At 36.7% G+C, this 16,763-nt stretch overlaps 1 protein-coding gene across 4 annotated transcripts in view; it reads right to left on the bottom strand.

Moving 5' to 3' along the window:
* STPG2 (sperm tail PG-rich repeat containing 2) overlaps window positions 1-16,763 on the bottom strand; it is a 598,009-nt gene that overhangs the window by 451,672 nt on the left and 129,574 nt on the right. For all 4 annotated transcript variants that reach the window (XM_053217109.1, XM_053217110.1, XM_053217112.1 and 1 more), the window contains one exon: window positions 6,449-6,608. In XM_053217109.1, the coding sequence (XP_053073084.1) occupies window positions 6,449-6,608 (160 nt within the window). The remainder of the gene's footprint in view (window positions 1-6,448; window positions 6,609-16,763) is intronic.

Genomic DNA, 16,763 nt, shown 5'->3' with positions numbered 1-16,763 from the left:
AAAGAGTCTCTTGTGCCAACCCTCAGAAAACCTAAATGCTACTATGGTTTATTCCTGCCAACTTCATAATTCCCTCCACTAGTAATGTTTAGGAGAAAGGTACATGGAAAGTGTGATAAAAACTATTTAGACCACCATTTCAGGTAATTAAAAGACAAGTATGTCAGATCTGACTCTTTTCTGGCATGAGAATACAATAAAACACATTACAACTTAAGTGCTTAAATACAGGGACCTCACAGTGTATACATCACAAGTACTGCCTTGTTAAGCTTCTGATTTGAAAAGCCATCCTGATCATGTAATTCACTCACATTAGAGGTTTTTCATATTCATTTTCCACTCAGTAGGTGTAGAAATGCCAAGGAACCCCAACGTTAGTTTAGGGTTACCTTCTAACAGTAATCTGTAAATCTGTCCTATGACTGATGGGTCCAATTCATTACTGTACCTAATCTCTACATGCAATAAAAAAAATTTTTTTAATAAAAGAGATAAATAAATAAACTCAAAGTTCCACGAGGCCATTCTCACTGATTCTTTTTTTTTTTTTATATAAATTTTTTTTAGCGTTTTATTTATTTTTGAGACAGGGAGTGACAGAGCATGAACAGGAGAGGGTCAGAGAGAGGGAGACACAGAACCTAAAACAGGCTCCAGGCTCTGAGCTGTCAGCACAGAGCCCGACGCAGGGCTCGAACTCACAGACTGCGAGATCATGACCTGAGCTGAAGTCGGACGCTTAACCGACTGAGCCACCCAGGTGCCCCTCTCACTGATTCTTAAAACATGTAAGACTTGGGATTGGATTGGAGGGGGTCATCAAAATTGCATGTAATCCTTTAAAAATTAACTAACCTTTGGGAAATTTATATTTTATTCATAATACACTAGGCCATCAAATTGAAAACAAGACCCAATCTTAAGGCAGTTGGGTCAATCAGTAAGTTCATTTATAGAAATAATTTGGATTTCAAATTCATAATAAACACACTGAGCTAGCCTCAGGTGGGGAAGTGTCGAACACTTACACATGACCTCTCCAGAACTACAGTCTTGGAACAGTCAGACTTTATAGAGGCTTTGGGCAATTGTTTCAACAGGGCTAGGTGTATGGTGTAAAGCTTATAACTTTGCCTAAGAAGTGCTGGAAACCTTAAGAGACTCTTAAATACTGAGAACAAACTGAGGGTTGATGGGGGTGGAGAGAGGGGAAAGTGGGTGATGGGAATTGAGAAGGGCACTTATTGGGATGAGCACTGGGTGTTCTATGGAAACCAATTTGACAATAAATTATATTTAAAAAAAAAAGAAGTGCTGGGATATCACTTCTACCACATACCATTTGTCAAAAAAGACACCAGATTAGCCAAGATTGGAAGGGAGAAGAATGAGACTCAACCTCTCAATGGCATGAGTAGTAAATAATTTTGTACCCTTATAAACTTACCATAACAAATTGCCATAACAAAACTTGTAGCAATGGTTTGGGAAGGGGCAATGGGTCAGAAGCTGAAACAACTCAAGACATAGAGACAGGGCCATCAAAGGACTTGGTGATGGCTTAAAAGACAGGAGGAAAATGTTATCGCAGGCTGGAAAAAAAGAAAACATATAATGTAATGGCAGAGATTTTAACAATACTAATGCTTGAGACAATAAAGAAAATACCTAGTAAATAAGGGGTTTCTGGCTAAGAAAGTTTGAGGGATGAATATCATCACAAGTGCCAAGTAACGATTTTCAGCCATGTGTGAGAAGGTATGGAAAGAAAGAGATGGGCTAAAACTGTTGTTTTCAAAGGGAATTTACAGAAAATGAAAATAAATCAAGATTTTCTGGATTTAAAAGTAAAATTCTTCTTCATCCATCTCTCCGTACAGCAAAAAGCTCTCAAAGCAAGAAATGGCCTGAGAGCAAAGACCTCAGAAAGATTTCAGATGGTACCTCACAGAATTTCTCAATTAAAGAAAAGGACTTCTATGAATCTTAAGGCCATATGTCACAGACCCTCTTGGCTAAAATAAGAGTGCTCCTAAGAATCTAAGAAAATGGAAACAGAGCAGTACCAAAGGTGACCCAAAGTAGAGAAGGGTTTTTCTAAAAAGTACATCTGAATGTGGCTTCTGTCCAGTGTACTTTATTAGAAGTCAATTCAATAATATACTCACAAAGTTTTTATAAGGAATTGTACAAACTTGGAAGAAAAAAGACAATAGTGCAAAATGAAAAGTGGCTATAGACCCCCAATCTTCTACAGGCAGGAAGCAGGTTGAGAAAGCTCAAACTACAAACACAGCCTATTTCTTTGGGATTTTTTTTCTTGCTTCTTGAAGTAGACCTGTATTGCAATATACTTCCCTCTTAGGAACAATTTTGCTGTATCCCAAAGGTTTTGGACCATTGTGTTTTCATTTTCATTTGTTTTCATGTTTTTTATTTCCTTGATTTCCTGATTAACCCATTCATTCTTTATGTTGTTCATTCATTCATGTTGTTTTAACCTCCATATGGTCTTCCCAAATTTCTTCTTGTGGTTGACTTGGAGTTTCATAACGTTGTGGTCAGAAAAAATGCATGGTATGATTTCAATATTTTTGTATTTGTTGAGGCCTGTTTTGTAACCTAATATGTAATCTATTCTGGATAATGTTACATGTGCACTTGAAAAAAAATGTGTATTCTGCTGTTTTAGGAAAGAATGTTCTGAACGCATCTGTTAAGCCCATCTGATCTAGTGTGCCATTCAAAGCCATTGTTTCCTTGTTGATGTTCTGTTTAGATATCTGTCCATTGATGTCAATGGGGTGTTGAAGTCCCCTACTATTATTGGGTTATTATAAATTAGTTCCTTTTGTTTATTATTGTTTTATATATTTGGATGCTTCCATATTGGATGCATGGAACATTTACAATTGTTATGTCTTCTTGTTGGATTGTCCCCCTAATGATTATGTAGTGTCTTTCTTTGTCTCTTTCTAAAGTCTTTGTTTTAAAGTCTAGTTTGTCTGATACAGGTATTGCTATTCTGGCTTTCTTTTGACATTCATTTGTGTGGTAAATATTTCTTCACCCTGTAACTTTCAATCTGCAGGTGTCTTTAGGGCTAAAATGAGTCTCTTATAGGTCATATATAGATGGGACTTATTTTTAATGTTTATTTGAGAGAGAGAGAGAGAGAGAGAGCAAGCAAGGGAGGGACAGAGAGAAAGGGAGACACAGAATCAGAAGCAGGCTACAGGCTCTGAGCTGCCAGCACAGAGCCTGACACGGGGCTCAAACACACAGACCACAAGATCATGACCTGAGCCGAAGTTAGATGCTTAACCATCTGAGCCACCCAGGCGCCCCTGGGACTTTTTTTTTAATCCATTCTGACACCCTATGGCTTTGATTGGAGCATTTAATCCATTTATATTCAAAGTAACTATTGATAGATATGTATTTATTGCCATTTTATTACTTGTTTTGTCATTGTTTCTGGAGATCTTCTCTGATCCTTTCTTGTCTTTGTCACTTTTGGTCTCTCCTTTGCACTCAAAGATTTCCCTTTAATATTTCTTATATGGTTGATTTAGTGGTCATTAATTCCTTTAGTTTTGTTTGTCTGCAAAACTCTTTATCTCTACTTCTATTCTGAATGATAGCCTTGCCAGATAGAATATTCCTGGCTGGATATTTTTCCCATTCAGCACGGTGAATGTATCATACCACTCCCTTTTGGACTGACACATTTCTGTTGAGAAATCTCCAGCTAGCCTTTTGGGTTAAGGACTTTTTTTGTCTTGCTGCTTTTAAGATTTTTTTCTTTATCACTATATTTTGCAAATTTAATCACAATATATCTTGGTGTGGGCATGCTTTTGTTGATCTTGATGGGGGTTTTCTGTTCCCTCTGGATCTGGATGTCTGTTTCCTTCCTCAGATTAGGGAAATTTCCTGCGATTATTTCTTGAAATAAATTTTCTGGCCCCTTTTCTCTCTTCTTCTTCTTCTGGGACTCCTATAATATAAATGTTATTACATTTGTTGGAGTCGCTGAGTTCCCTAAGTCTATTCTCATGTTGCATAATTCTTCTATCTCTCTTTTGTTCAGCTTCATTATTTTTTATTATTTTGTCTTCTAGGTCACTAATTCATTCTTCTACTTCTTCCAGCTTGCTATTCATTACATCAAGCTCATTTCCAATCTCATTTATTGTATTCCTTCTTTTTTTAAGTCTTTTATGACTGTAATAAGGGTCTATCTAATGTCTTCTATTCTTTTCTCAAGCCCAGTGAGTATCTTTATGATTGTTGCTTTAAATTCTCCATCAGGCGTGTGTGTGTGTGTGTGTGTGTAACATATATATAGATATAGATATAGATATAGATATAGATATAGATATAGATATAGATATAGATATAGATATAGATATATGACATATATGTTAGATCTCCGGCTGTGGCCTTATCTTGTTCTTTGATTTGGAATAATTCCTCCATCTTGGCATCTTGTATAAGTCTCTGCCTTTTTCTCTGTTAGAAAAGACAGTTATGTCTCCTGCTCCTGAAAGTAATAGCCTTATGAAAAAGAGGTATGTAGTGTCCGTGGAATGGCACTTCAGTGAATGTCTCTGGTGTGTCCTGTGTGTGATCTATTATTCCATTTTGGCTGCTCTGTCCTTCAGGCCAGTCATCTGGAGAGGCTTTCTTTGCCTGCTGTGGGCAGTATTTGATCCCTGCATGAATGTGCCAAGTTTTAACTAGGTGTGCTCTGATCTGATTGTGAAATGAGATCTGACACCGACTCCACCAGAACTAAGGCCTTGCAGAACTTTCTAGTCAGGAGACATGGTACGGGCAGGGGCATCTGCTAGTCTTCTTAGGGAAGGGCTTACCACACTGGGACTGAGGCAACCTTTACTGAGAAGGGCAGTCCCTCCAGAGCATGAGGGGTGGGGCTTGGTGTAAACAAGTTAGGCAGCCAGAAATACAGCCTATTTCTTAAAGAAGAGAAAGGATGTGGAGCACCTGGATGGCTCAGTTGGTTAAGTGTCTGACATCAGCTCAGGTCATGATCTCACAGTTCATGAGTTCAAGCCCCATATTGGGCTCTGGGCTGACAGCTCAGAGCCTGGGCCCTGCTTTGGATTCTGTGTCTCCCTCTCTCTCTGCCCCTCCCCAACTCATGCTCTGTCTCGAAAATAAATAAAAAAGCATTTTTTTAAAGTATGATTTGAAAGATAGAACCAAGAGCCCAAAAGGTAAAACAAAGGACCTTGGAAAATCATTACCATTGAGCCAAACTGGGCTCTAATTAAGAAAACGACAAATGTACTTGGTTAGATTTTGGAATTGCTATAGGGCTATGACTACTATAGGCTTCCAGTTTTCTCTTTTCTGAATAGAAGCATCCAGTATGATTATCCTCTTTCTCCCATCACTGTGTTTTGGAATGTGTGGGACAGATAATGTGTATCTTTAGTTCACAGCTCTTCTCACAAAGAAAAGTCATACTCAAAAGCTAATACAAAGTACTAAACCCACAAATTCTCACCTATAACTATACTGGAACTTAGATAACAAAATCCTGAACTTCAAGATTACATTCATAATTTCATGAGACTTTGGAGGCCTTGAGAAGGCATGCAGGACAACTGTAAATATTTTGTGGCCATAGGGTAGTCTACAGTAAATTAAAGATGGCCACAAATTCTTTGCTGCTCCTGTCATTGAGAGATGAAGTTTCAGGTTCTTCTGTTGCTCTGAGTAATCTGATTAACTAACAGAATGTGCTCTTTCTGACATTAGGTCATAAGAAGCATTGTACAGTGCTGCCAGGTCCTATGGAGCCCTTAGCTACCAAATTAAAATACCAACTATCCTGGGGCAGCAATGCTGAAGTTATGCATGCACTCTGAATGAGTCTCATCTGAGCTCTGCCTCCCAGGCATCCCACAAAATAATAATATATAATTGAAAACTCTGTGTTTTTAAGCCACTAAGTTTGTTATGCAGCAACACATAATTTTATCTTAACATTTACATAAATTATTTTTGTGCTGTATTCTTAGTTCTGTATACTAGAATACCCAGTGAGAATACTAGAATATGTGATGGAATATCCTTAAAATAAAATTTTAACAAAAGTGCATATCATAAGTTAAATTACTGGCAGTGACCACATAGTTGACATATACGCACATCCATCAAGAGAAATTAGGAAATTTACTGAATAAAGAAAAACCATAGAAAATTACAATAATGATATGTAACATGTTAAATTGAAATCTTACTAAAAGTGTACATTATTTTTCATCTATCTGTGTTTAGTATATAGTCAATACTTTAAAAATGTGATTTAAAATGACAGCACAAACCACAGAACAAAAAAAAATGTACTCTCTTGTTACGTCCATCTTGTTAAGAATATTAAGTTATATAAATACATGGATTAATTGCTAACCTGGCATTTCCTCTGTCCTGGAGTCCTGTGTAAATCGAGGAGCACTCTGACCAAATGGGGTATTTTTCAGTCCTGGTGTTTTCTTCAAGGAATTGAAAGCAGTTCGAGATTCATTATATGTGCCAGGAGCTGGGGTGATTGATTTCATAGGTACAAATCTCTGGTAAAGAACAGGAAAATATGCCAATGAGCAACTATAGTATATTTCAATATTTCATAAATTAAAAGCTGCCATCTTAGTAATATAACATCTGGAGTTTAATTAATTCTTAAAGGAGTGAAGAAAATATAGATGAATTAAGATCTTGTAACTATTAAAGCATAAAATATATAGCTCTTAGTAAAATCATATATATATTAACATAGTAATGCATTATGTACTTTACTAAGCCAAATAGACTTTTTTGAAGGAAATTATCTCAACATGAGATTCTAGGATAATGTATGGACAATCTTCACATTTATAAGATAAAAAATAAAAATCTATATGATCTAACATGATTTCTTTTATGTAATAAAATTATACAATTGACAAAGTTCCTCAACATATATATTCACTTAACTACACAATATCATTAAATATCTTTTTAAAAAATCTCAAATATAAGTGATATATAAATCCAATTTAGCTTATAATTTTAAAATTATTATATTACAAACATAAAAAGTTTATTATAAAGTTATAATATTTAACTTCTTAATAATATGTATCTATATGTATAACTGAACTCTTAAGAAATATAGCATTGTATAATCTTATTTTTTAACATTTTATTTGAAATAAATTTCAAATTTACAGAAAAAAATTGTACGAATAAAAATAAGGCAGAAAATACATGTATGTATGTTTACCCAGATTCACCCGTTGTTAACATGTTATGCCATTTGTTTTCATTTGCCCACACTCTCTGTTTCTCTCTCTTTATTTCACTACACCCATTCCTTCCTCTATGTGTCTTATGTGTCTCCCTGTGTGTCTCTCTATGTGCATGCACACACATACACACACACATGCAGTATATATATATATAGAACCAGTCAATGGAAAGTTATATATGTCATGGCCCTTTACCCCTAAATACTTTGGTATGTATTTACCACAAATATGGGTTTTTTTTACATATCTGAAGTATAATTATCAACTTCAGTATATGTACAATTATATAATACTATTATCTAATCAACTATCAATATTCAAAACTGTCAGTTGATCTAATAATACCTCTAGTACATTTTTCTCCTTCAGTATATAATCTAGTCTAGGTTCAGATATTGCTTTTAGCCTCTTTTAATGTAGGAACATTTCTAAAACCTTCCCTTGTGTTTTGTGACTTTGGAAGAATATAGCACCCCTCTTTTGTATAAAAGAACCTTCCTTAGTTGGGGCTTTTGTGATGCTTCCTCACGATTATATTCAGGTTATACATTTCTGGATAGCATACTAAATAGGTGATGTTGTAGCTTTCTGAGAGTATCATATCCAGAGGTACATGATGTCCTTGAATGCCAATGGTGATTTTCATTTTATAAAATTGAATACTCTCTCTATACTTATCAGTAAGCACTCAGCGTTCTACTATAAGCAAGAGCTCTCTCTTCTCCCCCAATTATTCATTTATTTTTATCTATTTATGTATTTACTATCCACGTGGAAATATAAATGTCAGTTAAAACTATTGCGATTCACTACTGTGTTGTTGTTTTTTGTTTGGTTTGGTTTGGTTTGGTTTTTTAACCAGTAGGGAGCCATTAAAGTTGGCTCACACATCCTTATGATAAGTCGTCATCTTTTTTTTTGAGACTTTTTAAAAATTTCATGACATAAGAAGATGTTACAGGTTCATTTTCTACCTACTTTGCACAATCCCTGCTTCTTGGCTTATTTAACAGACAAAGCTAGAATATATATCTATATATCTATCTATACCTATTTCTATATCTATACACACACACATATATATCAGGGATACATATACCCATATACATATATGTGCATATATATGCACATACATATACATATATATGTATTACAAATCATGAGTTCACATTAAACCTTCAATTAAAATCTGTCCTTTCTCACCTCCCCCAATCCATATTTGTATGTACCTTCTTCCAACTGAAAACCCTGGTTCACGATATTGACTTTTCTGCTCAACTCTGTAATACAACAAGTTTCATGACTGCTTCACCCAAAGGTGTATATTTGAATTGAAACCATACATTAAATTTTTTCTATTAAATTTATATATGTGAAAGTTCAGTTTAGTCTGAATTTTAAAAAATATTTTTCCGGGGCGCCTGGGTGAGTCAGTCAGTGAAGCGTCCAACTCTTTTGATTTCAGCTCAGCTCATGATCTGGGTTCTTGAGTGCAAGGCCCGCATCAGGCTCTGCACTGACAGCATGAAGCCTGCTTAGGATTCTCTCCCTCCTCCCTCTCTCTCTGCCCCTACCCTGCTCACACTCTCAAAATAAATAAACTTTAAAAAATTGAAAAATTAAAAAATAAATAAATAAATAAATAAATAAATAAATAAATAATACTTTGCCAATGAATATGTGGAGTGTTAAAATGTAATCTTTGAGGACACACATATCTTTCAGAGAAGGTTCTGAAGGCTCTCTGTGGAGGGTGGGGATAGATCATATCTACCACTGCCACTAGGGTCTTTATTTGTGATGCAAGAGTGTATTTCACAGTAATCATATCACATTCTCCAGGGTATGCACTAAGGCAACTTGAAGATATCTAATATATTTCTATGGCAATTTAATACTATCAAACTTTTATAATGTGGCAGCTTCCAGATCAAAGTAGTTGTAATAATTATCCAACTGCATTATGTACAGCTCTATTTATTTTCTCTTAACTCAGGAATGTTATTAACCTTCAGATGACTACAGGTTACTACTTTGGAACTTAAGAGGCATCTCCTTAGAGACAATTAGATGGATTGCAGGTACATTTTGGAGACATAATTAACACAACTTTTTAATAAATTACAAATTTTTAATAAATTTTAATAAATTACAACTTTCTAATAAATTAATGTTGTGGTGAGAGGCAAGGAAGAACCAAGAATGAATACCAGATTTCTCCTTTGAGCAACTTGATAGCACTTAAGGTACTACACAAAATGATTGTGTAAGAACAGGATACTTTGTGTGTGGGTGTGTGTGTGTGTACCTTTGATTTTTTTTTAATATCATTATTACAACTAGATTCTCAGTTCTTATGCTATTTCTGTTCCTCTAATATGTAGTCCTGATTTGATATCACTTGGCACCAATTATAATATTTTAAATATATTTTCAGAAATGGAAAAGAATATGATATCTGTTTTGTTTAAGGGGATGATGAAGAAAGCAATAATCATTCCGGGGTGAAAGATATGGAAGAGTTAAAACCAACAGGAATGACTGCTAGAGGTAGTGTTAGTGTTTAGTTAACTATGAATAGGTACATTAATGACTGATAGGAAAAGCAATAATGCAATTAACAAGGTACACTTAAAACACAAAATTTTTGATTTATAAAAATAAAAATGGATTATATATCTGAGATATCAGGGTTTTTTTGGCCATTTGTCTACTTTATTTATTTGTTTGTTTCAAGTTTTAATTTAATCTAATTAGTTAACATATCATGTAACATTGGTTTCAGGAGTAGAATTTATTGATTCATCACCTATAACACCCAGTGCTCATCACAGCAAGTGCTCTCCTTAATATCCATTACCCATCTAGTACATCCTCCACCCACCTCCCTTCTACCAACCCTCAGTTTGTTCTCTATAGTTAAGAGTCTCTTATGGTTTGCCTTCCTCTCTCTCTTCTTTTTTCCCACTTCCCCAATGTTTATTTCTTTTCCTTCTTACATTCCACATGAGTGCAATCACATGGCATTTGACTTTCTCTGACTGACTTGTTTTGCTTAGCATAATACACTCTAGCTCCATCCACATCATTGCAAATGGCAAGATTTTATTTTCTTTTTTTTATGTTTCATTTATTTTTGAGAGAGAGAGATAGAGACAGACAGACAGACAGAGTGCAACCAGAGGAGGGGCAGAGAGAGGGAGTCACAGAATCCTAAGTGGGCTCCAGGTTCTGAGCCGTCTGCACAGAGCCCGACATGGGGCTGGAGCTCATGAACCGCGAGATCATGACCTGAGCCGACGTAGGACACCCAACCAACTGATCCACTCAGGCGCCTCGAGATTTCACTTTCGTGATGACTGAGTAATATTCCATTGTGTGTATGTGTGTATGTATGTGTGTGTGTGTGTGTGTGTGTGTGTGTGTGTATTCTTTATTCATCAGTCAATGGAAATTTGGGATCTTTCCATAATGTGGCTATTAATGCTGCTATAAACATCAGGGTGTATGCGCCTTTCGAATCAGTTCTTTTGTATCATTTGGGTAAATACCAAGAAGTGCAATTGCTGGATCATAGGGTAGTTCTATTTGGAGGAACCTCCATATCATTTTCCAGAGTGGCTATACCACTTTGCATTGCCATCGACAGTGTAAAAGGGCTTCCCTTTTTCCACATCCTCAACATCTATTGTTTCCTGTGTTGTTAGTATTAGCCATTAAGACAGGTGTGAGGTGATATCTCATAGTTTTGTTTTGTATTTCCTCGATGATGAGTGATGTTGAGTATTTTTTCATGTGTCTGTTAACTATCCATATGTCTTCTTAGGGAAAAAATGTCTATTCATTTCTGACCATTTCTTAAATAAATTATTTATTTTTGGAGTGTTGAGTTTGAGAAATTTTTTTATAGATTTTGGATACTAACCCTTTATCTGATATGTCACTTTCAAATATCTTCTCCCATTCTCTAGGTTGCCTTTACTTTTCTTGATTGTTTCCTTCACTGCAGAAAGTTTTATCTTGATGAAGTCCCAATAGTTCATTTTTTTATTTTGTTTCCCTTATCTCCCTTATCTCCAGGCCAGAGCTTGAAACCTATGTTCTCCTACAGGATTTTGGTGGATTCTTGTTTCATATATAGGTCTTTTATCTGTTTTGAATTTATTTCTTTAATATGAAATTTATTGTCAAATTGGTTTCCATACAACACCCAGTGCTCATCCCAACAGGTGCCCTCCTCAATACCCTTCACCCACCCTCCCCTCCCTCCCACCCCCCATCAACTCTCAGTTTGTTCTCAGTTTTTAAGAGTCTCTTACATTTTGGCTCCCTGCCTCGCTAACCTTTTTCTTTCTTCCTTCCCCTCCTCCATGGTCTTCTGTTAAATTTCTCAGGATCCACATAGGAGTGAAAGCATATGGTATCTGTCTTTCTCTGTATTGCTTATTTCACTTAGCATAACACTCTCCAGTTCCATCTACATTGCTACAAAAGGCCATATTTCATTCTTTCTCATTGCCACGTAGTATTCCACTGTGTATATAAACTACAATTTCTTTATCCATGCATCAGTTGATGGACATTTAGGCTCTTTCCATAACTTGGCTATTGTTGAAAGTGCTGCTATAAACATTGGGGTACAAGTGCCCCTATGCATCAGTACTCCTGTATCCCTTGGGTAAATTTATAGCAGTGCTATTGCTGGGTCATAGGGTAGGTCTATTTTTAATTCTTTGAGGAACCTCCACACTGTTTTCCAGAGCAGCTGCACCAGTTTGCATTCCCACCAACAGTGCAAGAGGGTTCCCATTTCTCCACATCCTCACCAGCATCTATAGTCTCCTGACTTGTTCATTTTAGCCACTCTGACTGGCGTGAGGTGGTATCTGAGTGTGGTTTTGATTTGCATTTTCCTGATGAGGAGCAATGTTGAGCATCTTTTCATGTGCCTGTTGGCCATCTGGACGTCTTCTTTAGAGAAGTGTCTATTCATGTTTTCTGCCCATTTCTTCACTGGATTATTTGTTTTTCGGGTGTGGAGTTTGGTGAGCTCTTTATAGATTTTGGATACTAGCCCTTTGTCCAAAATGTCATTTACAAATATCTTTTCCCATTCCGTTGGCTGCCTTTTAGTTATGTTGATTATTTCCTTTACAGTGCAGAAGCTTTTTATCTTTACGAGGACCCAATTGTTCATTTTTGTTTTTAATTTCCTTGCCTTTGGGGATGTGTCAAGTAAGAAATTGTTGTGACTGAGGTCAGAGAGGTTTTTTCCTGCTTAATCCTCTAGGGTTTTGATGGTTTCCTGTCTCACATTGAGGTCCCTTATCCATTTTTAGTTTATTTTTGTGAATGGTGTGAGAAAGTGGTCTAGTTTCATTCTTCTGCATGTTGCTGTCCAGCTCTCCCAGCACCATTTGTTAAAGAGACTGTCTTTTTTCCATTCAGTATTCTTTCCTGCTTTGCCAAAGATTAGTTGGCCATACGTTTGTGGGTCTAATTCTGGGGTTTCTATTCTATTCCATTGTTCTATGTGTCTGTTTTTGTGCCAATACCATGCTGTCTTGATGATGACAGCTTTGTAGTAGAGGCTAAAGTCTGGGATTGTGATGCCTCCTGCTTTGGTCTTCTTCTTCAAAATTACTTTGGCTATTCGGGGCCTTTTGTGGTTCGATATGAATTTTAGGATTGCTTGTTCTAGTTTCGAGAAGAATGCTGGTGCAATTTTGATTGGGATTGCATTGAATGTGTAGATAGCTTTGGGTAGTATTGACATTTTGACAATATTTATTCTTCCAACCCATGAGCATGGAATGTTTTTCCATTTCTTTATATCTTCTTCAATTTCCTTCATAAGCTTTCTATAGTTTTCAGCATGCAGATCTTTTACATCTTGGTTAGGTTTATTCCTAGGTATTCTATGCTTCCTGGTGCAGTTGTCAATGGGATCAGTTTCTTTGTTTTTCTGTTGCTTCGTTGCTTACTGTATAAGAATGCAACTGACTCTGTACATTAATTTTGTATCCTGCGACTTTGCTGAATTCATGTATTAGTTTTAGCAGTGGAGTCTATCGGGTTGTCCATGTATAATATCATGTCATCTGCAAAAAGTGAGACCTTGATTTCATCTTTGCCAATTTTGATGCCTTTGATTTCCTTTTGTTGTCTGATTGCTGATGCTAGCACTTCCAACACTATGTTAAACAACAGTGGTGAGAGTGGACATCTCTGTCATGCTCCTGATCTCAGGGAAAAAGCTCTCAGTTTTTCCCCATTGAGGAGGATATTAGCTGTGGGCTTTTCATAAATGGCTTTTATGATGTTTAAGTATGTTCCTTCTAACCCGACTTTCTTGAGGGTTTTTATTAAGAAAGGATGAATTTTGTCAAATGCTTTTTCTGCATCGATTGACAGGATCATATGGTTCTTTTCTTTTATTAATGTGATGTATCACGTTAATTGATTTGCAAATGTTGAACCAGCCCTGCATCCCAGGAATGAATCCCACTTGATCATGGTAAATAATTCTTTTTATATGCTGGTGAATTCGATTTGCTAGTATCTTATTGAGAATTTTTGCATCCATATTCATCAGGGATATTGGCCTGTAGTTCTCTTTTTTTACTGGGTCTCTGTCTGGTTTAGGAATCAAAGTAATACTGGCTTCATAGAATGAGTATAGAAGTTTTCCTTCCCTTTCTATTTCTTGGAATAGCTTGAGAAGGATAGGTATTATCTCTGCTTTAAAGGTCTGGTAGAACTCCCCTGGGAAGCCATCTGGTCCTGGATTCTTATTTGTTGGGAGATTTTTGATGACTGATTCAATTTCTTCGCTGGTTATGGGTCTGTTCAAGCTTTCCACTTCCTCTTGTTTGAGTTTTGGAACTGTGTGGGTGTTTAGGAATTTGTCCATTTCTCCCAGGTTGTCCAGTTTGTTGGTATATAATCTTTCACAGTATTCCTCGATAATTGCTTGTATTTCTGAGGGATTGGTTGTAATAAGTACACTTTCATTCATGATTTTATCTATTTGGGTCATCTCCCTTTTCTTTTTGAGAAGCCTGGCTGGAGGTTTATCAATTTCGTTTATTTTTTCAAAAAACCAACTCTTGGTTTCATTGATATGCTCTATAGTTTTTTTAGATTCTACATTGTTTATTTCTGCTCTGTTTTTTTTATTTCTCTTCTTCTCCTGGATTTGGGGTGTCTTTGCTGTTCGGCTTCTATTTCCTTTAGATGTGCTGTTAGATTTTGTATTTGGGATTTTTCTTGTTTCTTGAGATAGTCCTGGACTGCAATGTATTTTCCTCTCAGGACTGATTTCGCTGCATCCCAAAGCATTTGCATTGGTGTATTTTCATCTTCATTTGTTTCCATATATTTTTTAATTTCTTCTCTAATGGCCTGGTTGACCCACTCATTCGTTAGTAGGGTGTTCTTAACCTCCATGCTTTTGGAGGTTTTCCAGACTTTTTCCTGTGGTTGATTTCAAGTTTCATAGCACTGTGGTCTGAAAGTGTGCATGGTATGATCTCAATTCTTGTATACTTATGAAGGGCTGTTTTGTGACCCAGTATGTGATCTATCTTGGAGAATGTTCCATGTGCACTCAAGAAGAAAGTATATTCTGTTGCTTTGGGATGCAGAGTTCTAAATATATCTGTCAAGTCCATCTGATCCAATGTATTATTCAGGCCCTTGTTCCTTTATTGATCCTGTGTCTAGGTGATCTATCCATTGTTGTAAGTGGAGTATTAAAGTCCCCTGCAATTACCACAGGGGACAATAAGGTTGCTTATGTTTGTGAGTAATTGTTTTATATATTTGGGGGCTCCTGTATTTGGCACATAGACATTTATAATTGTTAGCTCTTCCTGATGGATAGACCCTGTGATTATTATATAATGCCCTTCTTCATCTCTTGTTACAGCATTTAATTTAAAGTCTAGTTTATCTGATATAAGTATGGCTACTCCAGCTTTCTTTTGACCTCCAGTAGCATGATAGGTAGTTCTCCATCCCCTCACTTTCAATCTGAAGGTGTCCTCAGGTCTAAAATCAGTCTCCTGTAGACAGCAAATAGATGGGTCTTGTTTTTTTATCCATTCTGATACCCTATGTCTTTTGGTTGGAGCATTTAGTCCATTTACATTCAGTGTTATTATAGAAAGATATGGGTTTAGAGTCATTGTGATGTCTGTAGGTTTCATGTCTGTAGTGATGTCTCTGGTGCTTTGTGGTCCATGCAACATTTCATTCACAGAATCCCCCTTAGGATATCTTGTAGGGCTGGTTTAGTGGTGATGAATTCCTTCAGTTTTTGTTTGTTTGGGAAGACCTTTATCTCTCCTATTCTGAATGACAGACTTGCTGGATAAAGTATTCTCGGCTGCATATTTTTTGTGTTCATCACATTGAAGATTTCCTGCCATTCCTTTCTGGCCTGCCAAGTTTCAGTAGATAGGTCTGTCACTACTATTATGGGTCTCCCTTTATAGGTTAGAGCATGTTTATCCCTAGCTGCTTTCAGAATTTGCTCTTTATCCTTGTATTTTGCCCGTTTCACTATGATATGTCATGCAGAAGATCGATTCAAGTTACGTCTGAAGGGAGTTCTTGTGTCTCTTGGATTTCAATGTCTTTTTCCTTCCCCAGATCAGGGAAATTCTCAGCTATGATTTGTTCAAGTACACCTTCAGCCCCTTTCTCTCTCTCTTTCTCTTCTGGAATTCCTATTATACGGATATTGTTCCATTTGATTGCATCACTTAGTTGTCTATTTCTCCCCTCATACTCCTGGATTTTTTTATCTTTTTCTCAGCTTCTTCTTTTTCCATATTTTAATCTTCTAATTCACCTATTCTCTCCTCTGCCTCTTCAATCTGAGCTGTGGTCACCTCCATTTTATTTTGCACCTCATTTTTAGCACTTTTTAGCTCCTCATGACTATTTCTTAGTCCCTTGATCTCTGTAGCAATAGATTCTCTGCTGTCCTCTCTACTTTTTTCAAGCCCAGCGATTAATTTTATGACTATTATTCTAGATTCTTGTTCCATTATATTGCTTAAGTCGTTTTTGATCAATTCGTTAGCTGTGGCTACTTCCTGGAGTTTCTTTTGAGGAGAGTTCTTCCGTTTTGTCATTTTGGATAGTCGCTGGGGTGGCCAAACTGCAGGGCACTCCCCCTGTGCTGTCTGGAGTAACTTGTGTTGGTGGGTGGGGCTGCAGTCAGACCCCATGTCTGCCCCAAGCCCACCGCTGAGGCCATAGTCAGACTGGGTGTACCTTATCTTCCCCTCTCCCAAGGGTAGGACTCACTGTGGAGTGGTGTGGCCCCTGTCTGGATTACTTGTACACTGCCAGACTTGTGGTGCTGCTTCGATGGGATCTGGTATATTGGCCCGGGTGGATCTGCAAGGTGCACAGGGGCGGGAGGGG

This window comes from Acinonyx jubatus, chromosome B1, assembly GCF_027475565.1.
Source record: "Acinonyx jubatus isolate Ajub_Pintada_27869175 chromosome B1, VMU_Ajub_asm_v1.0, whole genome shotgun sequence".
NCBI lineage: Eukaryota > Metazoa > Chordata > Mammalia > Carnivora > Felidae > Acinonyx > Acinonyx jubatus.
The sequence above is the reverse complement of the archived record's forward strand: the minus strand, read 5'-3'. Positions and strand labels throughout refer to the sequence as shown.